A 17,036-nucleotide genomic window follows, 5' to 3' on the forward strand; every position below is an offset into this window, starting at 1 on the left:
ATTTGACTAGAAAGAGAATCAATCCAGATCAGTACCCTAAGGATTAATTTTCACTTTGATATTGAATCAGAAAGCTTGTTATGGAAATTTTGTGGATGGAGTAAGTGCTTCTCTAGAAACTACTGGGTTTGGTTTTGTTTTGTTTTGAGGGGTTTTTTGTTTTTGTTTTTTGCGGGTTTTTGGTAGTTGCATATTGACAGATTCCTTTATTTTGTTTGTTTATTTTTATGTGGTGCTAAGGATTGAACCGGTGCCTCACACATGCTAGGCAAGTGCTCTGCCTACAGCCCCAGCCCTAGAAACGACTCTGTTAACTAGTACTTACACAGTACTCAAATTGTTACATATATTGATGTCTTAAATTTGTAACGCTTTGCCTCCCCTCTTCTGTTCTTACTCTCCTCTTCCTGTCCTGTGGATGTTTCATTCTGCCTTTCCACCTTTATTTCATCTACTCTTGTCCTTAATTCCATATACTCCTATCCTGTTCAAATGTAATCCAAGTGAACTCATCCAAAAGTCCACATCATACCCTCAGACTTACCACTGCTAGAACTAACTTCCTTTTTAACTTTTGTGACCTGAGGATCTCACCTGGTTTTTTAACTCAATTAAAAAAAAAAAAAAAAAAAATGCCCGGGGAGGCTTTTTTCTAGTCTTTATACTTTTGTGAAATGGAAAAATGTCTTTCTTATCACTTGCTCATATCATCTACTATCATATTGATGATAAATTCATCAAATCAAATAGCTGATCTAAATTCTCCTTCTCCCAACTTTCCCTCTCTGGTAATAAATAGATTCTTTTTTTTTTTTTTTTTTTTTAGTGGTGCTGGGGATTGAACCAACTGAGCTATCTCCCCAGGAATAAATAGATTCAAATAAATTTTTTGATAAATCTTAGCTGTTCAAGCTCTAGTTGTTTACCAATCAAAATTCAAGTCAAATTTGGAAACACTATCCCTTACTATCTGAACACATGGATAGATCTGGATAGCAAGGATAGCTGTAATTCATTCAGGCATTGTGTTGGTTTTTGTTTTTTTAAGCAGATTTGATCATGTCATTCCTATGCTTGAAAGTTTTCAGTGACTCCTGATACCCTTTAAATTAAAATTCAAAAACCCTAACACATCCTACAATGCTATGATCTGGTTCTGCCATTTTCTATATTCTCACTCTATACCAATCTCCTCGCCCACTCTAGACTTCTTTCAATTTCTTAGATGTGCTCAGTTCTTAACTAAGAGCTCCTTGTCACCCCACACTTTTCCCCCAGAAAGTACCAGTCATCTCACTCCTCCCACCAACCTCCCATCTGGCTTAGCTCCTTAAGTATATTTAGGGGATTACCCTAAATGTCACTTTGCAAAGAGCCTTCTCTAACCACCTGTCACACATGATTACATTTAATCTTACTGTGTTATTTTCTTAGTACTTATCATAATAATAATTTTTTATTTATTTGTGTTCATTTGTTTAAAGTTTATTTTTTCTCCAGCCCTGGGGGTTGGTAAACTTTTTCTGTTGAGAGTCACATAGTAAATATTTTAGACTTTCTACACATTCTCTGTTGAATATTCTTTTTTGTTGTTTTTAAATAATCCTTTAAAAATATAAAAACCATCTTTAGCTTGGATTTGATCAGGGCTGAAGTTGGTCAAACTTCAGGGGCAGAAATCACATCTGCCTCAGTGATTTTGTTTGAGCACCTGTCACACACAGCTATTAGTATATATCTTTGCTAACTTTTCAGATTGACTAAAAAAATGCTGTTTTCTCCTGTTCATTCCAGAACTCTCATGGGGTATTGATTATATTCTTGCTCCTAGATACTGATGTGATCCTTGATTATTAGTGTCATCCCTTATCCCCCCTACTTCCCTCTACCCTAGTTACTAACCAATCATGTCCTCTTGCCAAGCAGATGTTTGGATCTGTTGAGTGTTTTTGGTATATTTTCTGAGTTATGCTCAATTAAACCAGTTAAATTTCTTACATTTCATTTGTCTGTTTTGATGGTTAATTTTAAGCAATATTTAACTAAACAGATTTCTTGTTCAGTTTCCTGTAGGTCTTGGTTAAACCCATTCATATATTATTTTCATTTCCATTTTTATTTTACCAATAATTTCAAAATTCTTTGCCATGTAAGTCTTATGTGAAAAATTAGACTTACCAGTTTATTTGCCATATTAAAAACTTCCGATTACAGCTTCTACCATGTTCACTTTTTGTTACTTCTATCAAGAACATTTTTCCGGGCTGGGGAGATAGCTCAGTTGGTAAAGTGCTTGCCTTGCAAGCATAAGGCCCTGGGTTCGATTCCCAGCACCACCAAAAAAAAAAAAAAAAAAAAAAAAAAGGCCCTGTCTCAAAATTTAAAAGTAAATAAAGAGGACTAGGATGTAACTCAGTGGGAGAGCCCCCCTGGGTTCAATCTTAAAAAAAAAAAAAAAGAACAATTTTTGTTATGTTGATTGATTTGAATATGTCCACTTCTCATGATTTTTAGTTCTTTTCATTGTTACCTGTAATACTCAGAGTGACTGAAAGACACAGGTAATCCAGGGAACAGTTAGGAAAGTTCCTCATAGGTATGCCAAAATCACTTTGCAAGTCTCAAAACTTATTTCAATTATAAATATTCCTATACTTATTATGACTTCATTTTCTGAGGAAAATACCTTACTGGGTATGTTGGAACTGTAGATAGTCTTATGGGGAAGAGGTTGATATGTTAGAGCAAAAACATCCTTTAATTTAATTATCCCATTCACCTATCCCACTACTCTGAATAAGGAACTTAATGAACTTTCAGAATTGCCAAATTCCTCCTTGCCACATCTGTTCTCTATAGACCACTAACCAAGTGACCTGCATAACATATAACTCTCATTATGTTATTTCCTCATTTAAAAACTGTTCATCAGCCAGGCATGTGCCCAACAACTCGGGATACTAAGGCAGGAGGATCACAAGTTTAAAGCAGTCTTAGCAACTTAGTGAGACCTTGTCTCAAAATAAACAGGGTTAGGGTTGTGACTCAGTGATTGAGCATCCCTGGATTCAATCCCTGGTACAGAAATAAATAAATAATAAAATCTTTTTATCAGCTGGGTGCAGTGGTGCACACCTATAATCCTAGGACTCAGGAGGCTGTGGCAGGAGAATCACAAGTTCAAAGCCAGCCTCAGCAATTTAGTGAGGCCCCAAGCAACTTAGACCCTAAGCAACTTAGTGAGACCCTGTTGCAAAAGAAATTTTTGTTTTGTTTTGTTTTGTTTTGTTGCGGTGCTGGGGATCAAACCCAGGGTCTTGTGCTTGCAAGGTAAGCACTTTACCAACTGAGCTATATTCCAAGCCCCATAAAAGAAATTTTTTAAATAAAATTTTTATCAGCTTCCCAAAAGAGATGGCAAGATGAATAAAATGAAGGAATAACACATAAAATCAAAAGGGGACTCTTAATACTATGATATTTTCAAAAAGTAGCTCAGGACATTTCTTCAGGAAATGGGTAATTCTGTCTTCTGACCTGTGCTAGCATGTGGATAAAGACAGAAAATGTCTCAGGGCTTTTTACAAAACTAGTATAATATCGATCTCAAAGTAAGTCTAAAGCTGGTGTACAAAAAAAGTACAGTTTAATTTCACTTGTGTCTGTAGATACAAAAATTCTCCAAATCTAGAATAAGCGGGATTCAGCAGTGCTTTTTTTTTTTTTTAGGTACCCCATGCAAATTCAGCCAGTTTTCATTTTTGAAATTGAATATTAGAAAGCAAATTAGTAGAATTTGTTCTGTTTTAGTAGGTTACAAGGATAAAACATGATTATCTTAAAAATGCCAGAAAACATTTGATTACATTTCATTTTCCTTATTTTTTAAAAGATATTTTATAAAATTGAACACATTTTTATATGTTGAAAAGCATGTTTGTGTATATATATTGATAGTCAGCCACAGCATATATTCCTGTGAATGTTAGGTTCAAGACAAGGGTTTTTCTTATCATCATTGTGTAGAGTAACTTTGAATGTTGGCATATGTAATTAAGCAAGAAAATGAAATAATAAAATTGCTGAGGATTATACAGTACTAAACAATATTGTTCCTTAGCTTTGCCCAAATAACTTTTTTTTATTAAACTCTTTATTTTTTCAGACTGCATTTTGATTCATTGTACACAAATGGGGTACAACTTTTCATTTCTAAGGTTGTACACAATGTAGATTCACATCATTCATGTAATCATACATATACATAGGTTAATACTGTCTGTTTCATTCTACTATCTTTCTGTCCCCCACCCCCTCCCACCCCATTTTCCTCTACACCATCCAAAGTTCCTTCATTCTTCTCTTCCCCTTGGGCCTAATTCCTAGATCCTTGATCCATTTTGAGTAGAATTTTGTACAGGGTGAGAAATAGGGGTTTAATTTCATTTTACTGCATATGGATTTCCAGTTTTGCCAGCACCATTTGTTGAAGAGGCTGTCTTTTCTCCATTGTAAGTTTTTGACACCTTTGTCTAGTATGAAATAACTGTACTTATGCGGGTATGTCTCCAGGTCTTCTGTCCTGTACCATTGGTCTATCTGACTATTTTGGTGCCAATACCATGCCGTTTTTGTTACTGTTACTCTGTAGTAGAGTTTAAGGTCTGGTATTGTGATACCTCCTGCATCATTCTTCCTGCCCAGGATTGCTTTGGCTATTCTGGGTCTTTCATTCTTCCAGATGAATTTCATGATTGCTTTTTCGGTTTCTATGAGAAATGTCATAGGGATTTTAATTGGAATTGCATTAAATCTGGATAGCACCTTTGGAAGTATGGCCATTTTGATAATATTAATTCTGCCTATCCAAGATTATGGTAGATCTTTCCATCTTCTAAGGTGTTCCTCAATTTCTTTCTTTAATGTTCTGTAGTTTTCATTGTAGAGATCTTTCACCTCTTTGGTTAGATTGATTCTCAAGGTTTTTTTGTTTTTTTTTTTTTTTGAGGCAGTTGCAAATGGAGTTGTTTTCCTCATTTCCCTTTCAGATGTTTCATTGCTTATGTATAAAAATGCTTTAGATGTATGCATGTTGATTTTATATCCTGCTGTTTTGCTGAATTCATTTATGAAGTTTAGAAGTTTTCTATGATACAGTTTTTTGGATCCTCTAAATAGAGAATTATATCATCAGCAAATAGTGACAGCTTGAGTTCCTCTTTTCCTATTTATATTCCTTTAATTTCTTTAGTCTGTCTAATTGCTCTGGCTAGTATTTCAAGGACGATGTTGAATAGGAGTGGTGAAAGAGGGCATTCCTCTCTCGTTCCAGTTTTTAAAGGGAATGCTTTCAGTTTTTCTCCATTAAGAATGATGTTGGCCATGGGCTTAGCATAAATAGCCTTTACAATGTTGAGGTATGTTCCTACTGTCACTATTTTTTCTAGTGTTTTGAGCATGAAGGGGTGTTGTATTTTGTTGAACACTTTCTCTGCATCAATTGAAATAATATGATTCTTAACCTTAAGTCTATTGATGTTATGATTACATTTATTGGTTTATGGATGTTGAACCAACTTGCATTCCTGGGATGAACCCCACTTGATCGTGGTGCACTATCTTCTTAATATGTTTTTGGATGTGGTTTACCAGAATTTTGTTAAGAATTTTTGCACCTATATTCATCAGAGATATTGATCTAAAATTTTATTTCCTTGATGTGTCTTTGTCTGGTTTGGGTGTGAGGGTGATATTAGCTTCATGGAGTGAGTTTGGTAGGGTACCCTCCTTTTCTATTTCCTGAAATACTTTGAGAAGTATTGGAATGAGTTCTTCTTTGAAGGTCTTACAGAACTTGGCTGAGAATCCCTCTGGCTCTGGGCTTTTCTTGGGTGGTAGTCTTTTGATGACTTCTATTTCATTGCTTGATATTGATCTGTTTAGATTGTGTATGTCCTCCTGGTTCAGTTCGGGAGGATCACATGTCTCTAGAAATTTGTTGATGTCTTCCGTATTTTCTATTTTATTGGAGTGTAGGTTTTCAAAGTAGCTTCTCATTATGTTATGTATTTCAATGGTGTCTGTCGTGATATTTCCTTTTTCTTTTTTATTTATTTATTTATTTATTTATTTATTTATTTATTTATTTTATTTTTTAATTTATTTTTATTCTAAACAAATGGGATGCATCTTGTTTCTCTGGTTGTACATGAAGTAAAGGCATACCATTCGTGTAATCATACATTTACATAGGGTAATGGTGTTTGATTCATTCTGTTATTTTTTCCTTCCGCCCCACCCCACCCACCCCTCTTTTCCCTCTATACAGTCCCTCCTTCCTCCATTCTTGCTCCCCTCCCATCCCCCATTATGTGTCATCATCCGCTTATCAGCGAGATCCATTTGTCCTTTGGTGTTTTGAGATTGGCTTATCTCACTTAGCATGATCTCTAATTTCATCCATTTGCCTACAAATGCCATAATTTTATTATTCTTTATGGCTGAGTAATATTCCATTGTATATATATTTCTTTATCCATTCATCAATTAAAGGACATCTAGGTTGGTTCCACAATCTGGCTATTGTGAATTGAGCAGCTATGAACATTATTGTGGCTGTATCTCTGTAGTATGCTGATTTTAAGTCCTTTGGGTATAGGCCGAAGAGTGGGATAGCTGGGTCAAATGGTGGTTCCATTCCAAGCTTTCTGAGGAATCTCCACACTGCTTTCCAGAGTGGCTACACTAATTTGCAGCACCACCAGCAATGTATGAGTGTACCTTTTCCCCCACATCCTCTCCAACACCTATTGTTGCTTGTATTCTTGATATTCACCATTCTAATTGGGGTGAGATGGAATCTTAGTGTAGTTTTGATTTGCATTTCTCTTATTACTAGAGATGTTGAACATTTTTTCATATATCGATTGATTGTTTGTAGATCTTCTTCTATGAAGTGTCTGTTCATTTCCTTGGCCCATTTGTTGACTGGATTATTTGTATTCTTGGTTTAGAGTGGTTTATAGATTCTGGAAATTAGTGCTCTATCTGAAGTATGAGTGGCAAAGATTTTCTTCCATTCTGTAGGCTCTCTCTTCACATTGCTGATAGTTTCCTTTGCTGAGAGAAAGCTTTTTAGTTTGAATCTATCCCAGGTATTGATTCTTGCTTTTATTTCTTGTGCTATGGGAGTCGAGTCCTGTTAAGGAAGTCTGATCCTACGCTGACATGTTGAAGATTTGGACCTACTTTTTCTTCTCTAAGATGCAGGGTCTCTGGTCTGATTTCAAGGTCCTTGATCCATTTTGAGTTGAGTTTTGTGCAGGGTGAGAGATAAGGGTTTAATTTCATTTTGCTGCATAAGGATTTCCAGTTTTCCCAGCACCATTTGTTGAAGAGGCTATCTTTTCTCCATTGCATATTTTTGGCCCCTTTGTCTAGTATGAGAAAATTGTATTTATTTGGGTTTGTGTCCATGTCCTCAATTCTGTACCATTGATCTACCTGTCTATTTTGGTACCAATACCATGCCGTTTTTGTTACTATTGCTTTGTAGTGTAGTTGAAGTTATGGTATTGCGATACCCTCTACTTCACTCTTCCTGCTAAGGATTGCTTTAGCTATTCTGAGTTTTTTTTTTCTTCCAGATGAATTTCATGATTGCTTGCTCTATTTCTGTAAGGTACATCCTTGGGATTTTAATTGGAATTGCATTGAATCTGTATAGCACTTTTGGTAGTATGGCCATTTTGACAATATTAATTCTTCCTATCCAAGAACATGGGAGATCTTTCCATCTTCTAAGATGTTCCTCAATTTCTTTCTTCGATGTTTTGAAGTTTTCGTTGTAGAGATCTTTTGCCTCTTTGGTTAGATTGATTCCCAAGTTGTTTTTTTTTTTGAGGTTATCGCAAGCCAAGTTGTCTTCCTCATATCCCTTTCAGATGTTTCGTCGCTTGCATATAAAAATGCTTTAGATTTATGTGTGTTGATTTTATAGCCTGCTATTTTGCTGAATTCATTGATGAGGTCTAGAAGTTTTCTGGAGGAGTTTTTTGGATCCTCTAAATATAGAATCATGTCATCAGCAAATAGTGACAGCTTAAGTTCCTCTTTTCCTATTCGTACCCCTTTAATTTCTTTAGTCTGCCTAATTGCTCTGGCTAGAGTTTCGAGGACAATGTTGAATAGAAGTGGTGAAAGAGGACATCCCTGTCTCGTTCCCATTTTTAAAGGGAATGGTTTCAGTTTTTCTCCATTAAGAGTGATGTTGGCCATGGGCTTAGCATAAATAGCCTTTACAGTGTTCAGGTATGTTCCTACTATCCCTATTTTTTCTAGTGTTTTGAGCATGAAGGGGTGTTGTATTATGTCAAACGCTTTTTCTGCGTCAATTGATATAACCATATGATTCTTATCCTTAAGTCTATTGACATGATGGATTATGTTTATTGATTTACGGATGTTAAACCATCCTTGCATTCCAGGGATGAACCCCACTTGATCGTGGTGCACGATTTTCTTAATATATTTTTGGATACAGTTTGCCAATATTTTGTTAAGGATCTTTGCATCTATATTCATCAAGGATGTTGGTCTAAAATTTTCTTTCCTTGATGTGTGTTTTCCTGGTTTGGGTATGAGGGTGATATTAGCTTCATGGAATGAGTTTGGTAGGGTTCCCTCCTTTTCTATTTCCTGAAATACTTTGAGAAGTATTAGAATGAGTTCTTCTTTGAAGGTCTTATAGACTTGACTGAGAATCCGTCTGGTCCTGGGCTTTTCTTGGATGGTCGTCTTTTGATGACTTCTATTTCATTGCTTGATATTGATCTGTTTAAATTGTGTATGTCCTCCTGGTTCAGTTTGGGAGGAGCATATGTCTCTAGAAATTGTCAATGTCTTCAGTAGTTTCCATTTTGTTGGAATACAGATTTTCAAAGTTAGCTTCTCATTATGTTCTGTATCTCAGTGGTGTCTTTCGTGATATTTCCTTTTTCATCACGAATTTTAGTAATTCGAGTTTTCCCAATAATTCTTAAATTTGGTCATTTCATGATGTCCCATAGTTCTTGGAGGTTCTGTTCATGATTTCTTACCATCTTCTCTGTTCGGGCAACTTTATTTTCAAGATTAAATATTTTGTCTTCATTGTCTGAGGTTCTTTCTTCCAAGTGGTCTACTCTAGTCTGTTGGTGATGCTTTCCATTGAGTTTTTTTATATGGTTTATTGTTTCCTTCATTTCAAGGATTTCCATTTGGTTTTGAGAATCTCTTATCTCTTGGTTGAAATGATCTTTGCTTCCTGCAGTTGCTCTTTCAACTGCTTATTGGAGTGATCATCCATTGCCTGCCTTTGCTCTCTTAACTCATCCTTTGCTTCACAAATCATTTTAATTGTGTATATTCTGAACTCCTTTTCTGACATCTCTTCTACCATACCATCACTGGATTCTATTAATATAGAATCTAGATTTGTTTGGATCATTTTCTTCCCTTGTTTTTTCATATTGTCCACTATTACCCTCTAATAGTGCAGACCGGGGAATTGCAGTTTCCCCCCATAGGCTTATAGTGACCCTATAGGTTTCCAAAATCTTTTCTTTAAGGGGGAGATCAATATTAGCAGTGGCCAGTACAGACGATATACAACCCTAAACCAAATAGCCCCTATGAAGACATTAACAATATTGTCATAATAAACAGAATGAGTTCAATTATTATCTATAGTATAACAAATAGATTTGCAATAAGGTCTGCAGTTTCTAATGGAGGACCAAAGGATGGGGAGGGGTGTAGGATGTAACTGTTAATGGGATAAGAAAAGTGTATATAGAAGTTTTAGATCGTAGAAAGAGTGAAAGTAATCAAAAGAAGTTGATTGTTAGCATGAGAAAAGTGAGGAAGAGACTCTGAGGAAACAGGTAAACAAAAGGAAAATAGAGCAAGAAAAGTAAAGAAATAAAAACTTAAAATTTTTCAAAAAGGAGAAAAAAAAAAGATCTACACTATAACAGTTATATAGTATTCAAATATCCCAGTCTTCTGTAGGCTGATGCATGAGAGGTACCTGACAATGAACTTCCAGTCTCCAGCAGGCGTCTCAGGATGGCATTTGCCCCACCTAAAGATGGGAGCTACTGCCTCCAGGATAATCCCAGATGGCTGCTCTGGCTTCCAAATGTGTTGGCAAATGTGGAGCTGCAGCTCAGGGTGTGGGCATGATCGGCTGGAGATCCTGGAGGCAGAGTGCTGTCAGTCTGGTTGAGGGATCCTGGAGGCAGAGTGCAATCAGTCATTCTGGGGGTCCTGGAGACGGGGCTCAGTCTGTGCAGCCAGGGGTCCTACATGTCCTGGGTGTTGTCTCAAAAGGGTGGCAGCCACGCGTAACCAAACCTGCAGGTTCTGTGACAATGGACTTGCAGGCAACAGCAGGCAGCTGGCTATCCACTGGCTATCCACTGCAGTCGGTCTGCTGGCTGCTGTCGGATGATCAGCAGGTGAATGTCGGGCAGTGGGTGATGGGTAGGTGAAAAGCAGGCAAGAGGCAGGCAAGTGACGATGATAGGCGCCAGTCAGTGTGCAGTCTGCACTCAAAAAGTAGCAGATTGCAGGTGATCACAGCGGACAAATGGGGTAAACAGCAGGGGATCGATAAGCAGCAAAGACTGCCTCACCAAGAAACAGATATCCTCTGCTTGAAACCCAAGTTACTGAGCAACAAGGAATGCAGCCTCCCTCTAGTCCGCCATCTTGGATCTCCCCAATAACTTTTTTTAGCCTTTCTTTCTTTTTCTTTTTTTTTTAATTCATCACACCTCACATCTATTTCTCTTAGAGCTGTGGTTTTAAAACCTGCTTGGTGTATATGTTCCCTTTAAAGCAAAAATTTGTTATTCTGTATGATTTATTTTAAATACAGTATAACCTAAATACGTGCTATAGGCAATTAAGTGTAATCAGTTTGAGTCTTCACATAGCATAAGGAACATACAAATTAAATGGAAGAAAAACTGCAGAACAAAATAAAATTAACACTAGTGAAATGGTGATATCTTGCTGATGTTAGGTTTCTTAGTCTGTTTTTGTATTAGTACTGCTAATGCAAAGAATGATTATTCAGTAAGTATGTTGTATTAAAAAATGTAACTTCAAAGATTTATTTGCAAGTGCAAAATAATCAGATCTCATACCTAATACAATTTATATCATCAGGTAAGTCTCAAGTGCCGACAATGTAATCTTATCAATTGTTGTAATTGGGAACAGAAAAAATTTTAATTTTTACTTAACATTAAATTGTAATACACTAGTAGAAGTTATAGAACCAAATAACCTGGATACCTATAGTACTTCTGTTTGAAGTATGAATGATTCTAAATGGATTTCAGATTCTTCTGTGTTCTGCCTGTCTAGCTAGGTGTACCCCTATGCTTCGGATGATTCAGTTATCATTCCATTGGGTTTTTGTTTTATATTTTTGCAGCACATGGAGTTAAAACTAGGGGTAGGTATGTGCTAGGTAAGCGCTCTACCACTGAGCTACACCTTAACTCTCCCCCCCCCACCGCACCCCACTTCACACTCTTTTGGTGAGACCGGGTCTTTCTAAGCTGGCAAGACTGGCCCCCAAACTTTTGATCTCCTGCCTCAGCCTCGCAAGCCACAGGGATTATAGGCATGCATCACCACACCCAATTTTACTGCTCTTAAGGAGATGTACTTTTACTCATTTGGCTGTCATTTGATGTGAATGCAGTTGTAAACACATTTGAAAAGGTTGGAAATCCATGAGTCTTAACTAAAGATCTTCGTTTACTGCACAAATTCTCGGCACCTTTAATGTGCTAATTCTATAGGAATTACTATAGGATTCTATAGGAATTTTATAGTATACCTGGTTTCTGGAGTTTACTACAATTTGTTATTGAATGTTCTAAGGTAAATCAGTTACATACTTCTAGTTGCTATAAAATGAGACTCCATTTCTAATCTCTTGTGTTCTTGAGCCATTAATTTTTCCCAGCCTTTGTTCATAATGGTGTGTGTCTCTCATTTTTTTAAAGGTACCTACTGTCAACAACGGGAAGTAGAGGCCATTACTGAAGGAGTAGAAGAAGATGAAGGATTTTGCTGTTGTGAACCTGGCCATATTCCTCATGTGCTTTCATTTAATGCCGCTTTTAGCCAACGCTGGCTAGCTTGGGAAGTGATAGTCACTAAGTATATTCTGGAGGGGTACAGCATCACTGATAATAGTGCTGCTTCTATGCTTCAAGTCTTTGATCTTCGAAAAGTACTCACTACTTACTACGTCAAGGTAAGGGTTGATGCTTAGTTAGATCTTTGGATAAGGGAGGCACACTAATACATATTTTAAATTCCTGCTTTGTTTCTAAGTAGTGGTTTAAATTCTCTGGTATCCAGAAAAGTCAATAAAAATATTCCTACAAAGGTCTTGCTGGGCTGGTGATATAGCTCAGTTGGTAGAGTGCCTGCCTTGCATGCACAAGGACCTGGGTTCAACCCCAGCACCACCAAAAAAAAAAAAAAAGGTCTTGCTATTCTTTCTTTTGTGGAACTTACTCTATTTGTTCATTACTAAAAGTAGCTAGCATCTGTAGCTTGTGTTTTTGGCTCTATGCTAAGGAATATTCCACATGCATGCATACACACATGTGTGTCTTACTTTTTTTGTTATTTTTCTCTCCAGTGACTTTCTGCCACTGAGCTAGACCCCAAGTCCCCAGCCCCCACTTTTTTTATTAGACAGGATGTCTAAGTTCCTGAGGCTGGCCTTGAACTTGGGATCCTCCTGCTACGGCATCCCAAACTGCAGGGATTATAGGCATGTACTGCCATGTTCAGTTCTTACCTAATTCTTTAAAGAAGTGTTGCTTTCTTATTTTGCTGATGAACAACTTAAGGATCAAAAGTTAACTTGTCCAAGATCCTCTAACTAGCAAGTGGAGTTTGGGATTTAAAACTCAAGCATATCTGACTCTTGTGCCTTTGCTGTTAATCACTGCTTTGCACTGCATTCAACAAACTGAATTAAAAATTTATTACAAAGTTCAGGAGGCCCAATGGCCACCCTCACTTCTGAAAGCAACTTCAATTTCAAAGTCCCCCAGACCACCCTTAGGTTCAGGGATCTGCTAGAAGGATTCGTAGAACTCAGCAAAGCTGTTTTACTCATACCGTATTCATGTTATTACAGTGGAAGGATACAGATTAAAATCAGCCAGTGTCCAGAGATACCATGGTGAGGCACTTTCAATTGTCCTTTCCCAGTGGAGTTGTGCAGATGCCTATTTCTCCCAGCACCAAGGTGTAGCGATAGTATGAGAGTGCTGCCAAGCCATGGAAGTTCTTCTGAGTTTGGTGCCCTGAGTCTTCATCGGGGTGCAGTCATGTAGAAATGATGGATCACCAGATGACTGACCAAGTTTCCAGGACTTCCAGAGGTCAGGTTCATACTGTGTGGTTCTAGGCCTCCAGCCAAACAAACTCTTACCAGGCAAGACATTCTAAGGGCTTAGAGGTTTCCTTCCTGAGACCTGAAAGCAAAGGCTAGACCTCTCTCATTGGGCAAAGCTAATCTTTTTTTTTATTTTTTCAGAACTGAGGGCCAAACTCAGGGCCTTGCACATACTAGGCAAGTGCTCTGCCACTGAGAGCTAAATCCCTAACCCCAGAACTAATCTTTTACTGAACAAAATATTCTATTTTTTGTTAAGTCTTTTATAGGAAAACAGCATGGTAGTGGTTTGGGGACTTCTAAGTAAAGCCAATATTTTTAAAGAGGGAATTGTGTGCTAAGCTTTAATGATCCACATCTGATTTTTCTGTATTTTATGCTCTTACCTCTAAGTTGTACCTTACTTATATTGATTGAGGTGAACTTTGCGCTTTCCATTTCTGGTTCAACTTAGCCTCTGGAGGCTAGAGAGATTGAGTTTACAATATTGTGTGTATGTGGCATTTTTTATTTGTATATATTTATATATACGTATGTATTTCCATTGTTTATGATTAACTATATAACTTTACCCTAAGAACACCAGATGGTTTTAATAACTTTATGAGAAAATTTTCAAAGTAAGGGCAGACAGAATTTTTTTCACCTGTCTTAAATATCCTGAATCAAAAGCACTAAAATCAATAAGCTACAAGTGGCCTTGCTGAATTTATTAGTTGTGATTTTAAAGTATCAAATGTTTTTTTTCATCCAGAAAGGCCTGAAGTATTTTATGGCATTCTTAAAATGTGTACATGGAGTATTGAGCTACAAATAAAATACTTTTGGTTATAAAATCTGAAGAAATGTTTGGAATTTATTACACTGAAAAATCAGTTTGTTCAGATCACATGTTTTAATCGCAGTGTCTGTATTTATTAGCCATATTAATTACTAATATAATACAGAGAATTTAAAAAATGTCTTCAAAGTGCAATTTAATTAAAATTTTTCCTGTCTTTTACATGTTAGGGTATAATTTATTATGTTACAACATCCTCTAAGTTAGAGGAGTGGCTAGCTAATGAGACAATGCAGGAAGGACTCCGTCTGTGTGCAGATCGAAATTATGTGGATGTGGACCCTACCTTTAATCCAAACATTGATGAAGACTATGATCATCGATTGGCAGGCATATCCAGGGAGAGTTTCTGTGTGATTTACCTTAACTGGATAGAGTACTGTTCTTCTCGGAGAGCAAAGGTAAGGTTGATTTATTTCATTTGCAACTCTTTGAATCCAGAGATGGAAAGAATATCCCTGTTAGTTATTATGAGGTCACTTTTTCCTGAGCTGCTTCTTTCTGTGTTCTAAGTTAGAGAACCTATCAGATCTTTACAATAGGGTCAATCCAACTCTGCCAAACAGATTAAGAAAGTGGCCCCTCTCATTTCTTTTGCAGTGTCCTAACCTCACTGTTCAGGTAGCATCCCTTCACCATGTATATGCACATGCATATATACAAATTCAAATTTCATGCATTAATTATTCTTCAAAATCTATTCCTTCTTAAAGGCTGACCACCAAACTTAGAATAATTAAATTTTCAATTTAATATCTTTACCCTAAATACAAAGTCTAATTCTACATTGCTGTAGATCTTTTAGCAATGATGGAAGTATTCTTTGCTGTCCAGTATTACATGTGGCTTTAAATACTTCAAATGTGATCAAATACAACTAAAGAACTAAACTTTACATTTACTTGATTTTAATTGATCCAAAAAGTGCGTGTGGCTAGTGGCTACTATTTTGGATAGTGTACATCTAGATCAGTGATGTACATATAAATGGAGAAATGACCAGGCCTCACTTGAGAAATTCTGATTTGTTAAGTCTAGACCAGGATTATAAAATCTTGAGTCACCTGTGTGGTTTTAATTCAGATTTGGACAGCTCCGTTTATCCTAAAGATAAGATACTTTACAGAGTTTAGCAACTACCTCTTCCTTCTAGGTCTTAGGACACTGACAGTGGCATCACATCGCTGGTCACACTGCATGTAACAGAACAACAGTACCAAGCCCTGTGATTCCAAAGCTAATTTCTGCCACCACTGTATTGCTTTTGAAGCAAAAGCCTTGTGTAGTTGAACCACCAGGAACCTTTTTATTTGATATCATGGAGCATAGTAAGGCACCGTGACAACCAGTTCTTTTATTGTGGCCTTGGATGTGTACACTGGCCATTTTAAGATTTAGCATCTTTAGTCCTTACTTTCTAGCTTCTTTCAGATACCCTATCAATCACCATCTTCTTTCTTTTTTCTTTTTCTTTCTTTTTCTTTGTACTGGGGATTGAACCCAAGGGCACTTAACCATTAAGCCACATCTCTAACCTTTTAAAAAAATATATCTTAAGACAGGATCTCAATAAGTCATTGAGGCTATCTTTGAATTTATGATCCTCCTTCCTCAGCCTCCCCAGCCACTGGGATTACAGTTGTGTGCCAACATGTCCAGAAGCATCTTTTTCTTATCAGTAAGAATGGGAGCATCCTTGTACTTCTTCTCTGAGCAGTGGTCTTTGAGCTTTTATGCTAGGTGTGCAACATAAACTTATCAGAATGACGTGTTTTTAAAGAAGGAATAAGGACTAGGATAAAATAACCTCATAAGAGGCTCAAAAAACATTAGCAGATAACATCTGGAAATGGAAGACCTCAAAGTTCAACCCTCTTCCACATGTCTTAACAAACAATTTTTATTTTTTGTGTATGAAATACATCTTAAATGTTTTGCATACTGTTCTTGAGTCTCTGGACTTACTTCATGGGGGGATTCTAGAGAGTAGTCATATTTTAATATACTTTCTCTGAATTAGGTGGTATTGGAGTTCACTGTCTACTTCAAAACAGGCTACTTAAGGATCCTTCTTAAGGATCCTTCTCTTTTTTTTGCAGTGCTGGGGATCAAACCTAAGGCCTTGTGCTTGCAAGGCAAGCACTCTACCAACTGAGCTATATCCCCAGCCAGGATCCTTCTCTTAAAGATAATTACTAAGGTCATGAACATAGCTTAAGAAAGTCTTTCTGATTGCTAATGTAGCACATACTCAAAAGTTTATCTGGTAATGTGGATGTCTCCAGTCTCTTCAAAGAGCTTATTATCCGATTAGCCTGACTTATATTCTACTCATATTAATCCCTTTAGGAAAATTATTAGTAGTGTTTTTCTAGCTATATAGTCTCCCTTTTCTCCTTGAGTTTTTCTTTTTAAGTTTTCTAGTTTTTCTTTAAGCAAGATTATCCCCACCTCCTTAAGACCATACATTCTGTTCTCTGAGTCACCATTCCCAATAACCTCTTACTGGTAAAGCTCAGCCATAAATATTTACTGATAAACTCAGCCATAAAGATTTACTGACTTCAAGCTCTCAGGCCCACACTGGAATATTAAGAAACTACCTCATACTCTTCTTCCACAGTTTCCTTCCAAGGCAGTGTTCTAACTTGCATATTATACAGAAATTAAAAAATCATTCTTTCTTCTTTAATTGTATACTAGTTGAGTTCTTTC

The 17,036-nt window shown here is 36.8% G+C and overlaps 1 protein-coding gene across 9 annotated transcripts in view; it reads left to right on the forward strand.

Moving 5' to 3' along the window:
- Pcnx1 (pecanex 1) overlaps positions 1 to 17,036 on the forward strand; it is a 168,270-nt gene that overhangs the window by 134,350 nt on the left and 16,884 nt on the right. For all 9 annotated transcript variants that reach the window (XM_047537923.1, XM_047537936.1, XM_047537933.1 and 6 more), the window contains 2 exons: positions 12,066 to 12,319; positions 14,492 to 14,722. In XM_047537923.1, the coding sequence (XP_047393879.1) occupies positions 12,066 to 12,319; positions 14,492 to 14,722 (485 nt within the window). The remainder of the gene's footprint in view (positions 1 to 12,065; positions 12,320 to 14,491; positions 14,723 to 17,036) is intronic.

Source organism: Sciurus carolinensis, chromosome 2 (genome assembly GCF_902686445.1).
Source record: "Sciurus carolinensis chromosome 2, mSciCar1.2, whole genome shotgun sequence".
NCBI lineage: Eukaryota > Metazoa > Chordata > Mammalia > Rodentia > Sciuridae > Sciurus > Sciurus carolinensis.